This window comes from Pelodiscus sinensis, chromosome 6 (genome assembly GCF_052426305.1).
Source record: "Pelodiscus sinensis isolate ZL-2025 chromosome 6, ASM5242630v1, whole genome shotgun sequence".
Taxonomy (NCBI): domain Eukaryota; kingdom Metazoa; phylum Chordata; order Testudines; family Trionychidae; genus Pelodiscus; species Pelodiscus sinensis.
In genome coordinates this window covers 126,368,336-126,390,568 of record NC_143057.1, presented here as the reverse complement: position 1 = coordinate 126,390,568, position 22,233 = coordinate 126,368,336, and the positions used below count along the sequence as shown (strand labels likewise).

Below are 22,233 nucleotides of genomic sequence, written 5' to 3'. Positions count from 1 at the left end.
TTATCCTGCAGTTGTGCGAGCTAGTGACCATCTGCACGTGCAAAATGGCCCTTGTGCATGTTAATGACCTCTCTTACTAGTGCCGATTCTTGTTTGTTTGGAATGGTGGGTCTGTGGCTGGGAAAGTTATGTGGTCCATGGGATCATCTAGTTCATTCTTTGGGGGACAAATGCAAGATCATAGGCTTCCTTTGGGACATTTTTCTGCACTTTGCTCATGCCAGCTTTATGTAATGGGGTGTCTACTGGGGAGGCAGGAAAAGGGAAGAAGGGAATTTGTGTGCAGCCATCTTGGTCTTGTTAACAAGAGAGCAAGAGTCAGGCTAAGTCTGTGGCCTGACAACGTGAGATCTGTAATTAGACTCTGCCTTTGCCTCTCGCCTCCATACGGAGATAGGGATAGAATGCTGACTGGCAGGAACCTTGAGATAAGAAGCATCTGGGTGGAACTAAAATAACTGTTAGCCATTGGTGTTTGTAATGGGAAGGAGACTAATTGTTATTGTTATTATATCTAATGGACAGTATAGAAACTGCTTCATAATTGCTTGTATTCAAAGATCTGCCTTGGAGGGGGGGGCTTCCCCCCCCCCCCGTCTGAACCAGTTTTTCCTTTGCTGCAGCTTGTAATAAAACTGCCTCTGGCTACTTGTTGCTTACAAACTCAGAGTGAGGACAATGTTTTCTTCCATACTACCATTTCCAGTTAGGAAAAGCAAAGGATGGGGTTGAGAAACGTGAGTTGTAGGTGCAGCTGCACTATTCTGTCTCCTGGACCACTGGAGGAAATTCTCTTTTTAAATGTCCAAACATCAAAGAAGAAACCAAAGTCAGAGTCCAGTGCTGGTCTGTATCACACAGCTAGTTGAAACAATTGGCTCGTTGATCGTGGAATATTTTTCTTTGGTCAAAAGTTATCCAGCTTTTCTCAGGGGGAGGGAGGGACACAATAAAGCACCTCCCAACTTTGGAGGTAAAAGATATTTTGTTTTGAAATTTTATTTCCCAGCGATCGCTGAATTGCTATCTTCAGTTTGCCTCTTTGTGACCAAGCGGGGCTCTGCAGCGACCCTGCCTCAGTTTCCCCTGGAGGTTCCTGGAACTAATCCACTAAGGCTTTCCTCTGGCTAATAACACCCCAGACTGGGGCTGGTCTAATAACAAACAAGTTCAAACAAGCCTCCAAGTTCCCCAGTGAATCCATGGACTCTCAACACAACAGTTCATTCTTAGCTCTAGCGCTTCTTTCCAGCAACCTCTCCCAGCTATTTCTACTTGGAATCCCTCCCCCACTCCTTCCTTTCCCAATGAGAGGATCCAAAATGCACCCGAGTTGTCATTAATCGAGTCGCTGAGTCTCCTGGATACTTCTGTACAGACCCGGGGGCTGGGGCTGGTTGGAGGAGCAATACCACTGTACATCACGAGCCGTCTCACCTTTGCTGTTGCCATCGGGTCCCCGGAGGATCGTGCACTCCTCGATGTTCCCAAATGCCTCGAATAGCCTGCGCACGTCATCTTCTGACTGTTGCTTGTTGAGCATGCCCACAAAGAGTTTTCTGTCTTCTGGAACAAAATAAAGAGATGCTTACCATATTTCGGGAGGAGTGCGAAAGTCAACGTGACTCCACGCAACATACAAAAGACTGAGGCGGGAGGGAAGTGCCCAGGGCCGGATTAAGACATGCAGAGGCTCTAAAGCATGTCAAGTTTAGGAGGCCCCATAGAATTACCAAAAAAATGTGTCTTATTCTAACAGAAAGGACAATGAAAATAGAAAGAAGGAAGGTTTCGATTTGTCTGTATATGGCACATAGGCAAGGCTGCACCAAAAAAACGGATAATTTTTTTGTATTTAGAGGCTCCTCATAATATGAGGCCCTAAACTGTAGTTTACTTAGCTTGTGCTTAAATCCGGCACTGGAACACGCCTCCCCCCCCCCCCAAGGTAAACATTTTCAGAAGTGGCAAGGGATTTGGGGATGCCAAGCTGGAAATGCCTTAAAGGGTGTGTCTAGACTACAGGGTTTTTTCGAAAAAAGTCGCCTTTTTTCGAAAAAACTGTACCTGTGTCTAGACTACTGCAGTGTTCTGTCGACAGTAAATCAAAAGAACACACCTGTTTTGTAGATGGCGGTAAACCTCATTCTACGAGGAATAACGCCTTTTCTTGAAAGTCATCTTTCGAAAAAAGGCGCTATTGCATGAAAACAGGGCTTTTTCAAAAGAGAGTATCTAGACTCTCTTTCGAAAAAGTGAGACGCTTTTTCAAAAAATCTTCTTGTTGTCTAGGTGCTCTTTTTCGAAAGAGGCTTTTTCGGAAGATACGTTCGAAAGATACTTTCGAAAAAACCTCTTTCGAAAGAGGCTTGCAGTCTAGATGTAGCCAAAGAGGCCTTGTTTTCAGGAAGTGCCGATCATCATATTAAACGGCAAGCATTGTGTGGACTTGAAAATCAAAGCACCGCCGACCAATTAGTCACCTTAGAATATATATGCCCCAAGCCTCATGAGTCAGTGCTCTCTACTCAGTCTCTGCAGACGACTCCCCGGAAATAAAACTCTGGTATTTTCCAGACTGCCACTCAAAGGGAATGCATACAAGGATGGCATTTAGAACCAACCTTCAATTAAGAAGTGCCCTTTTTAGTAGCCACCACTTTACCCTATAAGCTGCAGGAGAAAATAATTAAGTTTAACAGAAGCGGCTCTGTTTTGAAATGGTCTTTGATTTAAAGCAGCCAGGGAAGTAATTACATGGACTGGAAGCCCTGGCTTGTAAATGGAGATTTTTGTCTTATCTAAACACATATAAACGTTCACACTCACGTTATATAGAAACACATTCACAGGCGCGCACTGACCTCTGCATAGACACACAGACAAATATGCATGCAAACTATTTTTGAAGGCCAACTGAGGCAAGACAGCTAAATGGATTTTGCCCAAACATTTCCAAACTTGAGGTGGTTCACCATGTAAAGCCCAAACTGACCATGACGCTTAGCTGAGTTAGCACGGGTGTGTCCCATCTCTGCTAGTTAGCTCTGACAGCACTAGGCGCAGTGGGTAGATGCTGGGTTTTTAACGGCAAGTATTGTATTTACCCTTGGGCTGTTGGCAAGGCTTTGTGTATGTAACACTGACAGGCCCACGTTGTTGGCAGGCCGGGATTAAGCCTGAGATCTCTGGAGAGAAACGCACAAGCATCTACTGCATGAACGAAAAGCCACCTGGCCCTTCGCGAAGGACGTAGAACAGAACTCTCAAAGCAGTCTCTGTGCCACTAGACGGGACAGATCTGGGAACATGGAGGTTAGGTCCATAAAAGGCTATTAGCCAGGGGATAAAATGGTGTCCTTGGCCTCTGTTTGTCAGAGGCTGGAGAGAGATGGCAGGAGACAAATTGCTTGATCGTTGTCTTCGGTCCACCCTCTCTGGGGCACCTGGTGCTGGCCACTGTCGGCAGACAGGATACTGGGCTAGAAGGAACTTTGGTCTGACCCAGTATGGCTGTTCTTATGTTCTTATGTCCCTCCGGGTTGCTGGTGCTCTATGCAAACCAGCACCAGTACCGCCCCCCTCCACCAGGGGGACAGACGCTGAAGCTGTGGGGGAAAGGTGTAGCCAATTCTCCCAGGCCGGACATCATTGACTGTAATGATGTCCTGTCCGTCTGGCCTGGGAGAGTTGGCAACCTGGAGTGGAGTTGCATGGTCTTCTGCTGAGTGGCTATGGGAGGGGACGGAGAGGCTGCCAGACCAGTGCTGAGTGGGGGGAGAACTGGGGGATGGAGCTAAGGCCGGCCAGAGCCCATAGGCAGCATGTGGCAGCATAGGGCACCATGAACGTTGGGGGCCCAGTTTTTGTGGTGCCTTACGCACTTGCTTGTTTTGCCTGTCGGGAAGGACACTGGACAGAACAACACCTCGAGGGTTACATTTACACCACAGGCATGTCAGTCAGGTTTGGTCCCTGACCAACACAACTACGCCTCTGTCCACCAACACCAACACTAATAGGCAGACGTGAACTTGGGACCTCTGGAGCTAAGTACATAAGCCTCTGTCTCATGAGCTAAAAGCCACCTGGCTCTCAGCTATGGCTGTAGAGCGGGGTCCTTATTCTCTCTCTCAGTGGTCTCAGGGCCTCTAGATGGAACACTGCACCACACCCAGTAGGGGTGAGGGTTACAGATACTCCTAATGTAGATGCAGTTATATAGGGAAAATTGCACTTTTTCTGGTATAGCTCGTTTAGCTTGGGTGCGGAATTAAACAACGCCAGTAAAAGCACTGCTTTAACTGTATAAGCAAGGTCCACACTAAAAGCACTTTATCACAATACCATATTGTTATATCTATCTTGGTAAAAAGCTCCTAATGTAGGGTGTGTCTGCACTGCAGGGTTTAACTTGAAATAAGCTTGACAAATTGAGTTACGTCAATTGCGTAGATTATTTCGGAATAGCTTATTTCAAAATAGGGAGCATCTACACAGCACTTATTTCGAAACAGAGCACTCTTCCTCTGACTTCCCTTACTTCTCATCCAGTGAGGGTTACAGGAGTCGGAGTAAGAAGTCCTCCAGCTTGACAGTATTTTGACATTATTTCGAAATAACTGCCTGCTGTGTAGAGGCAGACTGTTATTTCAGAATAGCGCTCGTTATTTCGAAACAGTGTTGCAGTGTAGATGTACCCATAGATGGGGTGGCCTGAGGTGGGCTGCAGCAGCTGGTGCCCCAGGTGGAACGTATGATCAGCGCCCCCACCTACACAGCTGTCAATGGCGTGATGTCATCAGCGGGCACCCCGGGCGCTCCGTTGAAGGCGGCGCCCTAGGCGACGGCTGAGTCAGCCTATAGTCATGGGCTGTCCCTGGATGTCACCTAACTATGGAAAGTTTTAGCTTCAAAGTAATAGACCCTGGCAAATCGCCTGAAAACAGGGCCCAATCCAATGGCCACCAAAGTCAACTGAAAGACTTGCAGGGATTTCAGTGGCCACCGGATCCCCCGTTAGAGCAGATTTCTATCCATAACATTGTATCTGGCAGCTCTTATACAATACCACTGCATGAAGAGGTGGAAAGGACCTTTACATAGTTTACATTGTATATGTAAATAGGCCCTTTACACATGATTCATAAATGTCTAACTCATCATGCATTAAATACTATGTAAATATGTGTGGACCAAGATGGGTTTTTTTCTCAAAGCAGTTTACAGAACAGATGCAACCAATTTGAATAAATGCATGTTAGTAAATAAATAAACCCACTGACTTTTTTTTTAAATGTGCATTTTAATGACCCAAACCGCACCAGAATGCCCCCTTAGGAAAGCCGTGAGAACACAGCTGATTTCGTCAAACTGCTTCTCTTACGCTGGCTTGGTCAATGTTGACAGACTCACGAGTCATATGTCAATTAGCAAATTGCTCTAAGAACCAAGCGAACGCTCATTGTTCATGCAATGGATTACAGCCCGGTCCCGTCCCACCAGGGTGAGCCTGCTCAACCAAGAACCCACGACCCTACGTTTCCGTTCTGTCTACGGAAAATGCACAGATAGCGAGAGTAGGAGGATGGCCTGTTTTTACACCACCATTCCCGGAGTAGCCAGCACGGACATGGCATGGTAGGAACGCAGCACTCTGAATTATCTCAGCCCTTTCTTTTTTTCTCCATCTCAGCTTTAGTCAACTCACAGACTAAAGAGACAGTGCTGATGACGTCTTAACCAGATCTGCTGTGAACCATGCACACAGAAGCCAGAAAGATCAGTGAGTGCAGTGCCGGATTTCCCTATGTACTTTTTTCAGTGCTTTGTCCGGACCATTTGTTTGAGTAATTGAGTCGTTTAATCCTCCAATGGCAAGGAATGGACTAAATATTAAATGTTCTCTATGGCTCTATGAGTCCAAGAGGCTTCCGGCATCTCCCTTGGTCACATCTCTGGGATGGGGGTTGCATATATCTGTCATTGAAGGAATATTTCCTAACCATTTGGTGGGCACGGGAAAGGTTCTACCGTAGAAGAGTTTCCACCTGGGGTCTGATGCCCCAGATGGAGGTGAGGTGCAGGGAAAAAGAGACCTTTGAGCACAACTGAAACCAAGCCTCCCCTAGAGAAAAAGCTTGTGCAAACCCTCCTTCTGGTGATGTAGCTAATATTGGCAAAACAATGCTTTTGCAGGACTTCTGCCAATATTGATGGGGCAGACAAAATTCACACCCCTAACCAATGTTATAATACCAGCAAAAGGCCTGAGACCACTTTGCCTAGTTTCATTTATGCAAAGTGTAAATCCGGGTATGTTACGCAAACCATTTCTTTTTGTCTTTGCTCCCTTTTCCCTGACACTCAGATATCCCTGTCTCACTGAAGACAGCGAGCAAAGGTGCCCATTATTGGCAGTTTTGCGACTTGTCCACCAGGTGGCTACGTGACGACCAGTCACTGGACTGAACCCTCTGCTCACTTACCCATGGCTTTAGGGACAAGATTTTCGAAAGTGTCTTGTGATTTGGGGGGCTAATGTGCTTCACCATAGGCCAGGTCTACACTAAAGGGGAAGGTCAAATTAAGATAAGCAACTCCAGCTTAGTTAATTACGTATCTGGAGTCGACCTCCCTTGATTCAAGTTTCCCCGCCGTCTCCACAGCGGGAGGCTGACAGGGAACAGGAGTACTGGTCACTTTTGGGGGTGCCCTCTGAGTTTGATTTAGTAAAGACCTGCTAAATCAAACTCTGGAAGATCGATCGCGTCAACGTTGATCTTCTCCAGAGTGAAAACATGGCCTGAGAATAGCTTGATTTTCAGAAAGTCCCGAGTACCCACTTCCCTGAAAACTAGTCCCCTTTAAGGACACTCAGTTTTGGACACTGCAAATCATGTTTGAAAAATCTTTGCCTAAAGTTTTTTATAACAGTGATTTATGGCAACTGCTGTCTCAGACACTTATGTGTTCACACAACCGGCTAGTGAAATAAGTCGCTTTAACCACTGGCTCCAAGCCAGTCTTTTAACCAACCAGCATATTTGCTCTTTGCATTCGGGACCTGCAAACAACCTCGTTGCTAAGTTATATAATGCATCCTGTGCACAGAAGGGGCAGAGAGGAGGCGCCCAGCAGCAGCTGGGAACATTCCGCGGGTTCCCGATCTCGACGTGCACCTGGATTCATTTGCATGTGACTGAAATGACAGCCCCATAATCCACTAATGAGCTTACACTGAACCTTTCACACCACCCATGCCCGAGATGCTTTGCCAAGTTCCAGACAAAAGGCTGACACGCCGAGCACCATGGCAACTGGACTCAACTTCATCAAATATGTCTGCGAGAGTATGCGTGAGGCCATCAGGCCGGCAGAGCACAATGAAGAGGGATGGTGTTGGACACGGTGTGTTGTGCACGGGGATGAATGGACGCTAGATACGCTCTCGGTTGGAGACGCTTCCAAAGCATCCGGTGATGAGACTGAACTGCACTGGGTAACTAGCCCATCCTTTAGATCACGCTGATTTTGCTGCTGAAATTAGCAGCTGGAAGGGAAAGGCAATGTCAGCCCCATGGAAGTTCAACAGAAAGGGAGAGGCATCGAATGGTCAAGCCAGGGCATGGACTTGGCCAACGCTCCTGGATCGAACCACTCTGGAACGGGAGTGGGGGTGGTGGTGGTGGTGGTTGGGGGGGAGGGTGTTTGTTTCCAGACTAGGATCTGAATTTCATTCTGCCATGTGTCTCTGGAATGGGCCATGTAAGTCTCTGAAGTCCCCAGACTCTGAACTTGTCCCCTTCTGAGTGCTTTGCAAACACGGGCAACTTCACTCTCCCAACAGCCCGTTGAAGCAGGTTGAGAGCATCACCCCTCCTTGACCGAGCTGCAGAAAGGGGGGGGGGGATTAGGCTCTGAAAAGTGATTCCCTGCAAACAGCTCCACTGAGCCCCCTGGTTATTATCAGATCAATTAAGTTCAGTCTACAAGTAAAAGCTGCCAGTGGAAAAAGCCTGCACTGAAATCTGAGAGCCAGTCTGCTTCCTTCCCTTCTTCGGCATCAAACAGGAACAAAGTTGCCAGCGACAAACACTGGGAATATCTAACACTGGGTTAGAGAAACGTCTCTCAGGGGTGATCTAGAATCTGGCCTGGGATTCTATTTTCTCTCCTTCTGACTGTGATTCCCCCACTCTGTGCTGTTTTCTCCAGCCTCCTTTTCCTGCCCTTACTCTTGTGGTCTCACTACCTCAGCCTCACTCTGCACCTCACCCACTTTCAGCCAGTTTTGTTCCCCTTACTCCTTTCCCTTCCCTTTGTCTTTCTATTTAGCTGATCCCCTTCTATCTAATGCTCTTCCCTGACAGGCCATTTTCAGCCACCACACTGATCGCTCTGCTTCACCAGCGGCAGCTACTATGTTGATTGACTCTTTTCCTTACTCTGCGTCTGCCTTGTCTATTTAGAGTGCAAATCTTTGGGGGCAGGGACTGGCTAGGGCTTTTTGTTTGTACAGCACCTAGCAACATAAGGCCCCAACCTTGATTGGTCTCTAGGCATTACTGTAGTTGTTGAATAAATTAAAATATAAATTAAACACAAGGCCACTGTCCTTCTCTATAGAGTAATCACATGTAGCCTACATTTCCTACCCGCATGAGTGTAGAAATGTCCCTTGTTAGCTAAATATACAGTGTCTGTAAATCTCTTGGGCTGTGTTTATATGAAGGCCTGGCACCTCCCTTGGTGTGAATAGGGGTTAAATTATTCCCTGTTCCATTTGTATTTAAATGTTCTATTTCCATGCCCAGCGCAAGGCAGAGGTGTCAGACGGGCCCAGGGAAGGAGACGGCAGGCGAGAAAGGTGCAATGATGAAATGTTGTACACTGAGTGTCAGGTGGGGGGAAGTGCCAATTCAAGAGGCGAAAGGGACAAGGAGATGCAGGATGCTTGACTCTCTGTGGAGCAAAGGATATGCATGATACTGGCAGAGTTTGTGAAAGACCTAGGGGGAAAATCACACACACACACACACACACACACACACACACACACACACACACCTAGCTAGTTCTCTCTCTAAACAGCAGTTGACCCCCTGTTCTGTCAGAATGAAAAAACTGTCTCCTGCCTCATCTGTGAAGTTGCAACCAGTGTCTCCATAACAGAGAGAGATCTAGCTGGCTTCTGTGGCCTGCCATGTAGGAGGACAGAGATGGTCGTCACAGAGCCTTTTGGCCTGACAAGCTGTGAGTTTGTGTATCTGTGTAACACGCTTATTGCCAGGGCATATCATATAGGTAAGTAGATTGTGTGTGTGTGTGTGTGAGTGTGTGTGTGTGTGTGTAATTCTTTAGGCAGGTACCATAGATGTGTGTGACTATGCGAAGAGCAGGTGCATACACATGCACATGTGTGTATGTTATAGGTAGGTATAATACTGCTGTGTGTGTGTGTGTGTGTATATTCTATAGGCATGTAAAACACAGATTTGCATGTATGCTATAGGAGGTACAATGCAGATGTCTGTGTGTGTATGCTATAGGCAGGTAGAAAACAGATGTTTGTATGTATGCATAGGGAGGTACAATGCAGATGTGTGTGTGTATGCTATAGGCAGGTACAATGCAGATGTGTGTGTGTGCGTATATATGCATAGGCAGGTACTATGTAGATGTGTGTGTGTATGCTATAGACAGGTACAATGCAGATGTGTGTGTGTATGCAATAGACAGATACAATGCAGATGTGTGAGCATTCTATAGGCAGGAACAAAACAGGTATGTGTGTATTCTATAGGCAGGTACAATACAAAATGTGTGTGTGTATGTATGCTATTGTTAGGTACAATGCAGATATTTGTGTATGCTATAGGCAGGTACACTACAGAAGTGCATGTGTGTATGTTCTAGGCAGCTGCAATACATATGTGCAAGTGTGTATGTTCCAGGCAGATACAATGCATATGTGCAAGTGTGTATGTTCTAGGCAGCTGCAATACATATGTGCAAGTGTGTATGTTCCAGGCAGATACAATGCATATGTGCAAGTGTGATGCGATAGGCAGGTATACTGTGTACTTTTTCAGACCCTGTCAAAGGCACATAACGTGAGGAAATGTGATAAGGCGACGGCTGACTTTCTAACATTCAGGGCTAAGCCAGCTGCATGCCTTCCTTTGGGCTACACATCCAGCTATTCATTATTTCCTTATTCACATGATTCATTCCTGTTTGTCTCACTACCTTCTCTGCTGCCAGCCCCCTCGCTCTGCTTCCCTTCCAACCCTCCTGCATATTAGGACAGCCCCTGTTTTGCTCTCCTTGGCAGCTGCTAACACAAGGCCAGGTTCTCTCTTTGTTCCCTGCAGCCAGCAACCTCCAGGCCACCAGCAGCAGCTGGAAAGGAGGAGGCAAAGCTAGAGTCATAGGGATGAGCCAAGTAGCTGTATGGTTCCCTGCAGATCATGAGTGATCCTCAAGCCAGTTTGGGGACCTCTGGGTTACACCCCAGGAAGCAAAACTAGCCTGTAAGTCGTGTTAGCTCTCAGAACAGAGGTGGTGTCTACCATGGGCCAAGGCATAGGGAGGGAACTCCAGATCTGGGCTACTGAAGTCCTCAAACTTTGGGAAAGTTTGGAACTGCTCCTGTTCTGAATCTGAATTTGCTGGCTCAGGTTCTATCCCTCACCTTGTGACTTTGCCTAGGAGTATCCCCAAATCTCCCTCCCCCCAACCCCGCATTTGCTAATCAGGCAGCTCAGTGGGCTAAAAGCAGGGCAGTTCCTGTGGTCCGAGCCGCAGGCTTCTACTGCCATTTTCACAGCAGTCCTATGGCTGCGGGATGTGGATTGTGCCCCTTTCCACAGGGGAAGCAATTACGAATTCGGTTGCAGCTAATTGTAAATTAGCTAATTAACTTCTCCGTGGTACCTTGCTGAAAAACACATGAACCTTGGAAAATGGAGCTGTTTCGAAAATTAGGACAGAAAGTCCCATCCCCACCACCGCGTCACGCAAAGCAACAAGAATGAAATTTACCCTCTTCCTGCCTAGCCCCCTTCAACCAAAAACACCCTCGGGGCTAATTCTGCAGCAGGCTTTAAAATGTGTGCTGAATTCACCTGCTCATTGAAAGGTGTTCGGGAACCCGAGTCACATCTCAACTGGAACTCTTTCCTTGGGGGTAACTCTCCCCACGTCTCCCTTTTGGTTCTACTTAACAGACTCTTTCTATCTCATACGTTAGGAGTTATGATTGCACAAATGCCAGTCTCCTGATGCTGGAGACAGAAGCTTCAGAGACACCCGGGCCAGAGAGAATAGCAACTAATCCAAACAGCTGTGTGCTCAGGACAAGAGCAAATGAGCATAAGCCAAGGTGTGGGCTTTAATTCTCCCAAGGATCCGTCTTCCTGCAAGCAACCTAGTCCTCAGGTCCCCCCTGAAAAACTTCTTGCAAGTTTTTTTTTGTAACTGTGTAATTGCACCCTGAGTCCTGAATTTTACAGGGCCCCTGGCCATGCTGTACAAAACCAGAGAACTCCCGTGAAGTAATCACCAAGGGCAATGCCAAAAGGAAGAGGCAGTCAATGAAATGGCCTACATCTTCGCCTGAACCTGAGAACCTCTTTCTCCTCTGTCAGGTCTGGGAATTAGGCATGTCCCCTCTAATTTTTTCTCTTCTCCCCCTCCTGCCTCTCACTCTCCCTTTCTCTTCTCCTGCCTCTCTCTCCCCTCTGTCTCTTCCTGCCCTCCCTTCCCTTCTTCTTCCCTCCCGCCGTGGCGCTTGGCTGAATGCTGCCTGTTCAGCCGGGCTGCCGCAAAGGAGGGGGATGGGGTGGTGACGTACACGGCCAGGGAGACGTACACGGCCAAGTCTCACTACGAAACTTTTAATGACTCTCTTAAAAAAGTTGTAGGCTCAGTATTTTTATTTGTCAGGGTCTGTTCACCAGTCCCAAATATAACACAACCTGATTTCCCAATTAGAGGTTATGTCTAGACTGCAGGCTTCTTTCGGAAGAAGCTTTTCTGGAAGAGCTCTTCTGAAAAAACTTTTTTAGAAAGAGAACGTCTACCTAGCAAAAGCGCAACAAAAAAGCAATGTGCTTTTTCGAAAGATAGCATCCACGTTGATAGCATCCTCGCATTTCAGTTGTGATTACTGTGGATGGAGTGGCCATCAGGGTACCTGTGCTTTTTCCTGGAGGCCTCTTCTTTCAAAAAAACGCCCTCTTCCGCGTCCACACACGCTTTTTTCCAAAAAAGCTTTTTTGGAAAAAGGCTTCTTCCTCATAGAAAGAGGTCTAACATTGTCGGAAAGCCCCCTCCGTTCTTTCAGCTTTTTGTTGAAAGAACGCAATAGCAGTGTGGACGTAAGTGTAGTTTTTCCGGAAAAACTCTGCAGTGTAGACATACTCAGTGGCTGTGTCTAGACTGGCAAGTTTTCCTGGAAAATCATCTGCTTTCTGGAAAAACTTGCCAGCTGTCTACACTGGCTGCTTGAATTTCCGGAAAAGCACTGACGATCTCATGTAAAATCATCAGTGCTTTTCCGGAAAAACTATGCTGCTCCCATTCGGGCAAAAGTCTTTTTACGAAAGACTTTTGCCCAAAAGGGCCAGTGTAGACAGCATAGTACTGTTTTCTGCAAAAAAGCCCCGATCGCGAAAATGGAGATCGGGGCTTTTTTGTGGAAAAAAAGTGCTTTTGCGGAAGAGCATCCTGCCAATCTAGACGCGATTTTCCAAAAATGCTTTTAACGGAAAACTTTTCTGTTAAAAGCATTTTCGGAAATTCATGCCAGTGTAGACGTAGCCAGAGAGATCAAGCCATTACAGCTTTAACTATCCAATGATATATGTTCTGATAAAGAACACGGATGCGATGAATTTAGCGCATCTGAATTCTTACACTCATTTGCACTGGTGTTGCAGATAGCTTGGATGGAGCCTAAAAGGCAGTTCAGTTTTCACGCTTGCTCAGTGCAAACCTGAAAAGATTCTTGACAAACTTTGAAGGGTCATTGGGGCGATGGCTGGTATGTCAAGGAAATAAGTTTCAATCCTGAAACTCATCTCACAGGTGACCTGGAGGGTTGGAAATCCTCTTCTGGAGCCAGGATCTGAATCTATTTCACCACTCCAGCCTTGATCTCTGAGAATCACCGGCACGGACATGAAAGGGAGGAAAAGGACATATTTTCTCTTTCAGGAGCTGGGACGACATTTCAGATCAAATTAAACTTCAGTTTTTAAAGACTTCAGTGGAAGTAATTGAAACACTTCCTCACAATCGCCTACACCTAAGTGTTATCTCTCTTTTCCTCTGTATATCATCCCTTTCCCCCCAAGCCTGAGACAGCCCTGCCTGGCTGCAGCCTCCTTAATATTAAAGACGGTGATTAAATGGGATTCGCCAAAAGACAAAGGGCTGAAAACCTGCCAATTGTTAATCCCTCTTTCGCTGTGCTTAAAAATTCCATTTCCTTCATTTGAAGAAAGGGAAGAAAAAAAGAGAGAATTATACGCCTATGTCTAATTTAAATTCTGGCGTCGCGGGTCCTGTTCCCTTCTCCCTCTCTTGACGTCTGAATATATTCCTTTATTACCATTATTACAGCTTTCTGATTGCATTAAAATTCATCCACACGCTTCTCTCCACATTCCACTTTTCTTTTGCCAGTTTTTTTGCTAATTCCCTTTTTTCGCCCCCTCCCCACTTTCAAATTATACAGAATGTCATTAAAGAGCTCCAGAAAATGCCGCCACTCCTTTCTCCCTCGCTTTTATAAACTCACCCGCTCCCTCTCTCTCTACATCTACAAACAAAGAAGACGACGACGACGACGAAGGAAAAAAGAGAACTAAATAAACAGAGGAGCACATCTCATCTTTTTAAATAACAGCTTTCCTGCATAAAATGACTCAGGGCCCAGTGATGATTTCATGGACAGAGGTGCCACTTCTACCAAAGTTCTCAGCATCATTTGTGTCAGGATAACACCTAGCTGGCCCGAGATCAGGCCTCCATTGGGCTAGGCTCTGTACATACACACACGGAGACAGGTGCTGTTCTAAGGAGCTTATGCTGTAAGAAAAGACACACAAAAGAAGTATTATTTCCCCCCCTTTTACAGATGGGGAGCCGACACACAGGACGATAAAAGGACTTTGTAACCCTGCAGTGGCAAAGCTGGGAATAGAATCCAGAGAGCTGATCCACTGTCTCAAACATTCGTCCTCTCAGCTTGTGCTTGGAAATCCATTGAAATTTTATCTTTGTAAATGAGGGCAGAATTAGGCAGCGGATTTAAAACAAAAACAAAAAAAGGAAGTTTTTCTTCATGCAGCACAGTCAACCTGTGGAACTCCTTGCCAGAGGATGTTGTGAAGACTAGGATTTTAACACAGTTCAAAAAGAACTAGATACATTTAAGGAGGTTAGGTCCATCAATACTTATTAGCAAGAAGGGGTAGGAATGGTGTCCCTAGCCCCTGTTTGTCAGGTGCTGAAAATGCATGACAGGAGAGGGATCACTTGATGATTCCCTTTTCTGTTCACTCCCTCTGGGGCATCTGACATTGGCCACTGTCAGAAGACAAGATACTGGGCTAGATTGACCTTTGGTCTGACCCAGTATGGCCGTTCTTATGTTCTTAGACTGCTAAACTCCTTTTCTAACACTACATTGGTTTGCTTGCTATTCTAAACTATCGGATTTACTACCTATGCCCATTTTTCATCCTGTGTGCTTTTCTTGTGTTGCTCTCCTTTACACCAGTGCAATCCAACATCTCCCGATGACTGAAAAACAGAATTTCTCTTTTTTGTGAATTTCAACATTTCTAAATTTGTTCTCACTTAGAATAGGTACAAAAGGTCAAATTTCCAATGTATTTTAGGGTGTGTCTGTACAGCACCCATACTTCAAATTGCATAGCTTATTTCGAGGTAATTTCAAAATAGCTTATAAGGTGCATCTACATAGCACCAAATTTCAAAATAAAGCACTATTCTGCCAAGTCCCTTAACCCACGTGGACTGAGGGTAATAGGAATGCTAGAATAGCACACCCATTCTTTTGAAATATATTTAGAAATAATGGGTGTGTTTAAAGATGTGGAATTGCTATTTTGAGTTACTTCTGGTATCCTGAAATAGCCCCGCTGTCTAGACATAGCCGTAGGGAATAAAAATTCCCAAGGATTTTAATTTGAAAACATCAACAATGTTTTGTTTTGACAATGTCAAATCATTTCATTTTGATTATGTCCACACATTTTGTTTTCAAAAGGCAAAAGTATTTATTTTGGTAAACTAGAAACATGATCGTATAACATAAAATATTAAACTTAATACATTATAAATAGATAAAATTAGTAAAATTAATATTTAGTATATTATAAAAACCAGAACTCTACGAATCTCACCATAAAGTCGACGCTAAACATTTCTACCTCGTGAAAACAAAATATTTTGACATTTTCAAAGCAAAATGAGAAAGTCGAAATTATTTATTTTGATCTTTTTTCTTACAAAACTTGAATGGAAATCCACACAGTCCCACAAATACATTTAAATTTTGATGGAACTGCATTTTCTGAGGGTCGTTTGCAATGTGGTAGCCATCTTGGTTCCAGGATACTGGAGACACTAAGGATATGTCTAGACTAAATGCCTCTGCTGACAGAGGCACGTAAAATAGACTACCCAACATAGTCAATGAAGTGGGGATTTAAATATCCCCACCTTCATTCAAATAAAAATGGCCACCGCGCTGTGCCAGCTCAGCTGATCGTCGGCACAGCGTGCGACTCAAGAAGCGGATTGGTCGACAGGGGAAGCATTTCACGAGGCATAGGCTTCCCCTATCGACCGATCTGTGTCTTGACTGCCGCGCTGTGCCGATGATCAGCTGAGCCGGCACAACGCGGTGGCCATTTTTATTTTAATGAAGCCTGGGATATTTAAATCCCCTCTTCATTGACTATGTCAGGTAGCCTATTTTACATGCCTCTGTTGGCAGAGGCATGTAGTCTAGACATACCCAAAGTGGATGAGGTATTATCTTTCATCAAGTGAACTTTGTTGGTGAAAGAGAGAAGCTCTGGGGCCACATAGAGCTATTTTTCAAGTCTTTCTTTCTGATGGAAAACCATTTAGTCAAACTTTTTTGACTAATGCTTCAAATGACCTATGGAGTAAGTGGGATGGCATGAAGAAAGAACTTGGCCCAATGTATGCACATACCCTGAGAGTACCTAAGAAAAGCAACAGCCTATCTAAGGGATCTTATATCAGTAGTTGAAATAACATCAGAGACTCAGGCCCAGAACCAAAGTGTATTGAAATCAATGGAAAAACTCCCACTGTGCCTTGGATCAGACCCTTAGCTTACAAGAATTGCTATCGTAATTTATAGCTGATAATGTCTCCGCCCCATCCTTCCCTGCTTTATAGCCTCCTTCGTGTAGAATGCTCTATTGCACCCATGCCGGGGTGCTGTTTGAGGCCACAGAGTAGGGAGGGAAAGGATAGCAGGGGCTTCCCCCCCCCTCCGTGAGCAATACTATTGACATCATGAGTGGGCATGTAACCCACACACCTCCTGGGTATGGGTCACTGGCCCATGGAGTGGCACTGAGACCACTTACAGAGAGAGAATGAGTTTCCTCTACAGGCTTAGCTGAGCACCAGGTGGCTTTTAGCTCAAGCTGTAGAGGCTCATGTACAAAGGTCCCAGATTCAGTTCCACCTGCGAGTGTTCCAGGCACAGCTTCTGGAGTGGCATGCGTGCTTGTCTCTTGCACGGATGTTGTCAATGTGTCAAGGAACCGGCGTGAACGACAGCTCTGCTCTTCCAGTTGGAGTTGGGTCCAGGAGCCTGGATAAACTCCGCCCACTGAGGAGATGTGGTTTTAGCATCACAGACCTCTTCCTGAGACACACAAACAAGCAAACCCAACCCAAGACTAATAGCCTTCGGCCTCTCAAACGCAACTAGCAAGTCAGGGATGGCACAGTGGGGTTTTACTAAGAGAAATCACGCACAGGAGACCCGGTGGAATCCTTCTGGAGTGAGATCACACTGCCTGGGGCAGAGGGAACGGAAACACTCCTATGCTGCCGTAGGTTTAGGACCAGGCTAGTGATTCTGAGGGCCTGCTATGTCCATACCACACCCCTCCTGGATTGGAACAGTTCCTACGCTCAGGGCAGATCTTTCCCATTAACTCGACTGCTCTGATTCGACTTTTGCTAGGAATTTTTTTTGATGCTACTTAGCATCCTCCTCACCCCGCGACCATTTTATTAAAGATGATTTCCTTCTTCTCCCCTCCGCAACCAGCTTTAAATGCCACCGTCATTTCCAGTCACTGACAGAGCTCTCTAACTGCCGCGCCAAATGGCATTCGCTAAAACCAACTAATAGAGGGAAATGAGGTTAACCTTTAAGAAAGGTGAAGATGAGAGGGAGCTATTCCAGCAGTAAAGAAGAGTTCATAAACAGGCCTCTCTCTGCCAAGACAGCGTAGGCCGGGTGCCGCTGTTCCTAACAGCCGAGTGCACAGACTTTCACAGGCGAGTTATATGAGGGAGAAATGAGCTGTTATGAGAGTATTTGACACAAAAGAGAGCTGCCTTTATAGGAGTATGCTTAGGGCTTATCTTCTCTTACCAGGAGATTAATGCTTCAGAGATCTATCTCCCAGGGTTCAATTTAGTGAGTCTAGTAAGGACCTGCTAAATTGACCGTCGATCACATCCTCGTCGACTCTGATACTCCATTGAGTTGTGAGGAGTAAGGGAAGTCAATGGGAGAATTTTTCCTGATCTCCCACAGTGGGGATGCCAGAGAAATTCGACCTAAGGTATGTCAACTCAAGCTGCACTAGTCATGTAGTCAGAGTTGCGTATTTTCGGTTGACTTTCTCTGCTAGTGTAGAGCTGGCCTTAGTTAGTGGACAAGTAGTAGAACTACTTGGAAAATTTTGGTTGAAACAGTTTCCTGTTGGAAAATGCTTTTTCTAAGAGAGAATTGCATTTTTTCACTGCAGAGTATCAGTCTGGATGAAATTTTGGGTAGGGAACAAAAGCTGAAATCCATCAAACACACAAAAATCCTGAAAATGTCACAATGTCCTGTTTTGACATTTTTGGAACAAAATGTTTGGTTTGGAAATGACTACTTTTTCACTCGTGCTTTTACATTAAACGTTAGCATCTAAATGAAACGTTTTTGATGGATGTGAAACTATTTTTTAAAAATGTTATTTAGTGACAATTTCAAAGTCTCACAATTTCTTTGTGAGACAGACAATCCATTTTCCAACCAGCTCTGTGGAGATGGATAGATTTTAATGTTCAAAAGTCCCTGTGAGCAGGGCAGGACGGAGGCATGAGCGAACTGGGCAGCTGCCCAGGGCGCTAACGGCTGGGGGGTGCCTGATGGCGGCTGTAATGGGCGCATGGCGTCCCTTATATCAGGTGCCACGCACTCTGCTCCCACAGCGCTGGCTCGCCTGCATCCTCGCGGCTCCTCCCAGCAGTGTCCTTTCCTCCATGGCCGCGGTGCTCTACACGGCCTGGCGCGCACGACTGCCAGGCCGGACTGGGTCGCTCTTGCGCTGTGCACCCTAGAGGCGGGCCCGGGGTGCAAGCCAGAAGCTGTAGCCAGGCCACGCATGCGCCATGCGCCCCAGGGGTGGGCCTGCGCTCCCTAAGGGGGCGGGCCTGCTCCCCACGGGCGGGCCCGCACATGCGCCATGCGCCAGGAGGCGGTGCCTTGCGCCCATGCCCAGGGCGCCAGAATACCTCGGGCCGGCCCTGCCTGTGAGCCTACAATCCAGGGAGCACAGAAAAGATCCGTTCTAGGAATTCTTTGCCAGAATTCTGTGGCTTCTGTTATACAGGAGATCTGATTAGACCAGGGGTTCTCCACCTTTCCAGATTACTGTACCCCCCTTTCGGAGTCTGATTTGGCTCGTGTGCCCCAAGTTTCACCGCACTTAAAATCTACTTGCTTACAAAATCCGACATAACAATACAAAGTTTCACAATGCCCTATTACTGAAAAAATTGCTTACTTTCTCATTTTTAACCACATCATTATAAAATATACCCAACTGAATGTAAATATCCCACTTCCACGTCAGTGCATGTGCTATAGAGAGCAGTATAAAACAAGTCCTTGTGTGTATGACATTTTTGTTTGTCCTGGCTTTGCTCGTGCTTGCTGTTGTGAATCCAGGCAAATAGCTAGATGAGTCGAGGTACTTCCTGGAAGAACTTTGTGTACCCCCAGGGATACACCTGCCCCTGGGTGAGAGCCACTGGACAAGATGCTCACAGTGATCTTGGGATGGAGGAATGTATCTTGGAAAACGATCTGCCGCACCCGGACAGCGCCTGCTCGGGTGGCTCTGACTCTCAGGTCTTGTACAAGGTGCCTGGCTGGGTAAAAGTGCAGAGGTGTTGAGGTGGGGGGTGCAGAGGAAAGGGCTGCAGCGGTGACAGCAATGCAGATGTGTAGCTGGGGAGAAGCCGTGCGGACATCTGAGCTCATCCTCCAAGCCCACGTTTAATTTTACAGTTGGGGCCCAGGGAGCCTGCAGAACGAATCTCCTGTTAGCAGCAGCAGTCTTAGCAGCAGACTGGGACTGTATGCACGAGGGAGGAATTTCCCTCTCCCGTTCCCAGCTGATTTTCTCCCTGTGCCCCATCCCTGCAACAGCAGCCATGCTGACTACAAGGAACAAAACACCTTTGCATCCCGGATGCCTCCCATCCCATGTGCGCTGACTTTTGCTGTCGCAAATGTCACTCTAGAAGTGCTGAACTCAGGAAGCTGCGTCACACCCTCCAAGGGTGTAAATTGGTGTAATGCCATTAAAGTTAATGGGCCAGATCCCCAGCTGGTGTAAATCAGTGGCGGGCCATTGACGTCAATGAGCTACATCCTCTGCTGGTGCAAATTGGCGTCCCACCAAGATCCCCGTGGGCGATCTGCCCTAATGACGCTTGTACTGGTGAAATTATTGCTCCCGCCAATAGGTCCCCAGCTGGGCCAGGATGTGTCAAAAGCGCCACATTCACCCGGCCGCTGTGAGGTGCCTGATCAAAGCCACAATCTCAGCTCGCTCCCGAGCGGAGTCTGACGCTGCCTGTTTTATCTGCCAGAGCGTCACAAGCCACGCAGACTCACCCTGGCCCTGCGGGGCTCTTTCCACCTCTCACATCATCTCCGCTCAGAAAGGTCTGAGCTGACGATGCTCTGGGGAGGGGGTCATGCAGACAAGAGTCCAGCTCTCGTGTCCTGAACGCGCCCTGGCTGTGGCAGTGCTGCAGGAAGCTGCATCTTTGTTTTGTCAGCAAACAGCCCGCACGTACAACTCAGACACGCCCCTGGGGAAAAGGGGTCGTTTTACAGCACTCCCTCGTCTGCACTAGAAAGCTCCCGGGGCTGTTCTGTTCTCCATTTCCCACCTTTTGGTCCCGAGTAGGCTGAGAGACAGGGACACTGTAACTCTCGCTCTGTTTGCAAAGTAACAGAGAGGTAGCCGTGTTAGTCTGATCTTGCTAAAACAAAAGGAAAAACTTTGTAGCACTTTAAAGACTAACAAGATGGTTTACTAGCTTTCAAAAGCTCATCACCTATTAAACCATCTTGTTAGTCTTGAGAGTGCTACCTAGTTTTTTCCTTCTGTTTGCAAAGACGCTAGGTGCCTGGCAGCAACATGCGTCTCTGTGGGACAGCCAGCAATAACACTGACACAGAGAGTCAGCCCGTGATCTCGGCACCCTCCCTCTGGGTAAATCATAGAACTGGAAGGGACCTCGAGAGGTCATCAAGACCAGTCCCCTGCCCTCATGGCAGGACCAAGAACTGTCTAGATTGGGGCTACTCGACTTAGGAAGCCCCGGGGGCCCCAATGATAATCACAGCACATGCCCAGGGCCGCAACTTAAGCGTGGTTGATTATATATGCAAAGACATATGCAAATAGCTTATTTCACACTGATGGGGGGGCATAAATACATAGCACTTCCCATAATGCCCTGGTGCTCCTGGCATCTCCTCCCTGGGGGCTAGAAACGCGGACACCCTGCGCCCATCTGTTCCAGCCAGCCCGTCCGCTTGCGTCTTTCAGTGCTCACCCCACCTGGGAGATGCCTCGCTGTCGTGGAGCATGTTCCCAGTGGAGGCCATGTTCAAAGGATCCCACCCGCAATCTGCGTGTTGAGCCCCATGTAAACCCAAACTGCCCTGCAGGATGCAAACAAACCGATGGCGGGCCACATATGGTTTGCAGGCCGTGTGTTGTGAAGCCCTGGTCTAAACCATCCCTGATAGATGTCTGCCCAATCTGCTCTTGAATATCTCCACTGATGGAGATTCCACAACCTCCCCAGGCAATTTATTCAAGTGTTTCACCACCCTGACAGTTAAGAAGTTTTTCCTAATGTCCAACCTAAACCTCCCTTGCTGCCATTTAAGCCCATTGCTACTTGGCCTCTGTAATGATCTGCCTTATCAGGAGGCAGATCACATGATCACAAATGGGCAGAGCTCACATTGGGCTGGGTTTGAAATGGGGCGGGCTTGTTTTGCTTTTTATCTTGTGAAGTGTTGGCGACTCGCCTCCGCCTAGGAGTGGGCCTGCTGCTGTTCGTGTCCAGGGCCCGGCACGGTCCACAATGCTAGGAAGCTGCCTTAGCACCCCTTGCTGGTCACCCTGCAGCAAGATGACCCCATGCCTGACTTTGGAAATCACCAGTCTACGCTGTGATTTACCCCTGTGCTGGAGGGGTGAGAAGAGCCTGTACTCCACACACCACTGGAACTGCAAACACATGGCGAGTGTCAACATGAGATACTGAGAGAATTACTCGAATTACAGCGGAAATGCAAACAGCCAGCATTGCAGCTGTTTATTCAACACTTTTTGGAATAAAACCAACGAGGAGGTTACCCACAAAAGCCAACGCCCTAATCAATCGGTTAGTCTCTAAGGTGCCACAGGACTCCTAGTCTGTATCCACAAAAACAGTGTTCTCAGCAACCCCTCTAACACTTTTTGGGACACACTTGGATCATGGTAAATGGGTGCTCTGGCGTTCCCACAGGAACCCGGTTTCTCCTGAGATTCCTGCTCTTCCCTACCATGAGCCATCACAGAAAACGTCTGTAAACATGGCGGCTTTTGGCTTCTCTGCATCTGG

General features: G+C 46.9%; 1 protein-coding gene across 9 annotated transcripts in view; it reads right to left on the bottom strand.

Moving 5' to 3' along the window:
• CELF4 (CUGBP Elav-like family member 4) overlaps positions 1–22,233 on the bottom strand; it is a 1,004,675-nt gene that overhangs the window by 199,621 nt on the left and 782,821 nt on the right. For 5 of the 9 annotated variants that reach the window (XM_075932764.2, XM_089779469.1, XM_075932767.2 and 2 more), the window contains exon 4: positions 1,438–1,566. In XM_075932764.2, coding sequence (XP_075788879.1) covers positions 1,438–1,566 — 129 coding nt within the window. The remainder of the gene's footprint in view (positions 1–1,437; positions 1,567–22,233) is intronic. The other 4 variants (XM_075932765.2, XM_075932769.2, XM_075932766.2 and 1 more) reach the window with 1 other exon arrangement.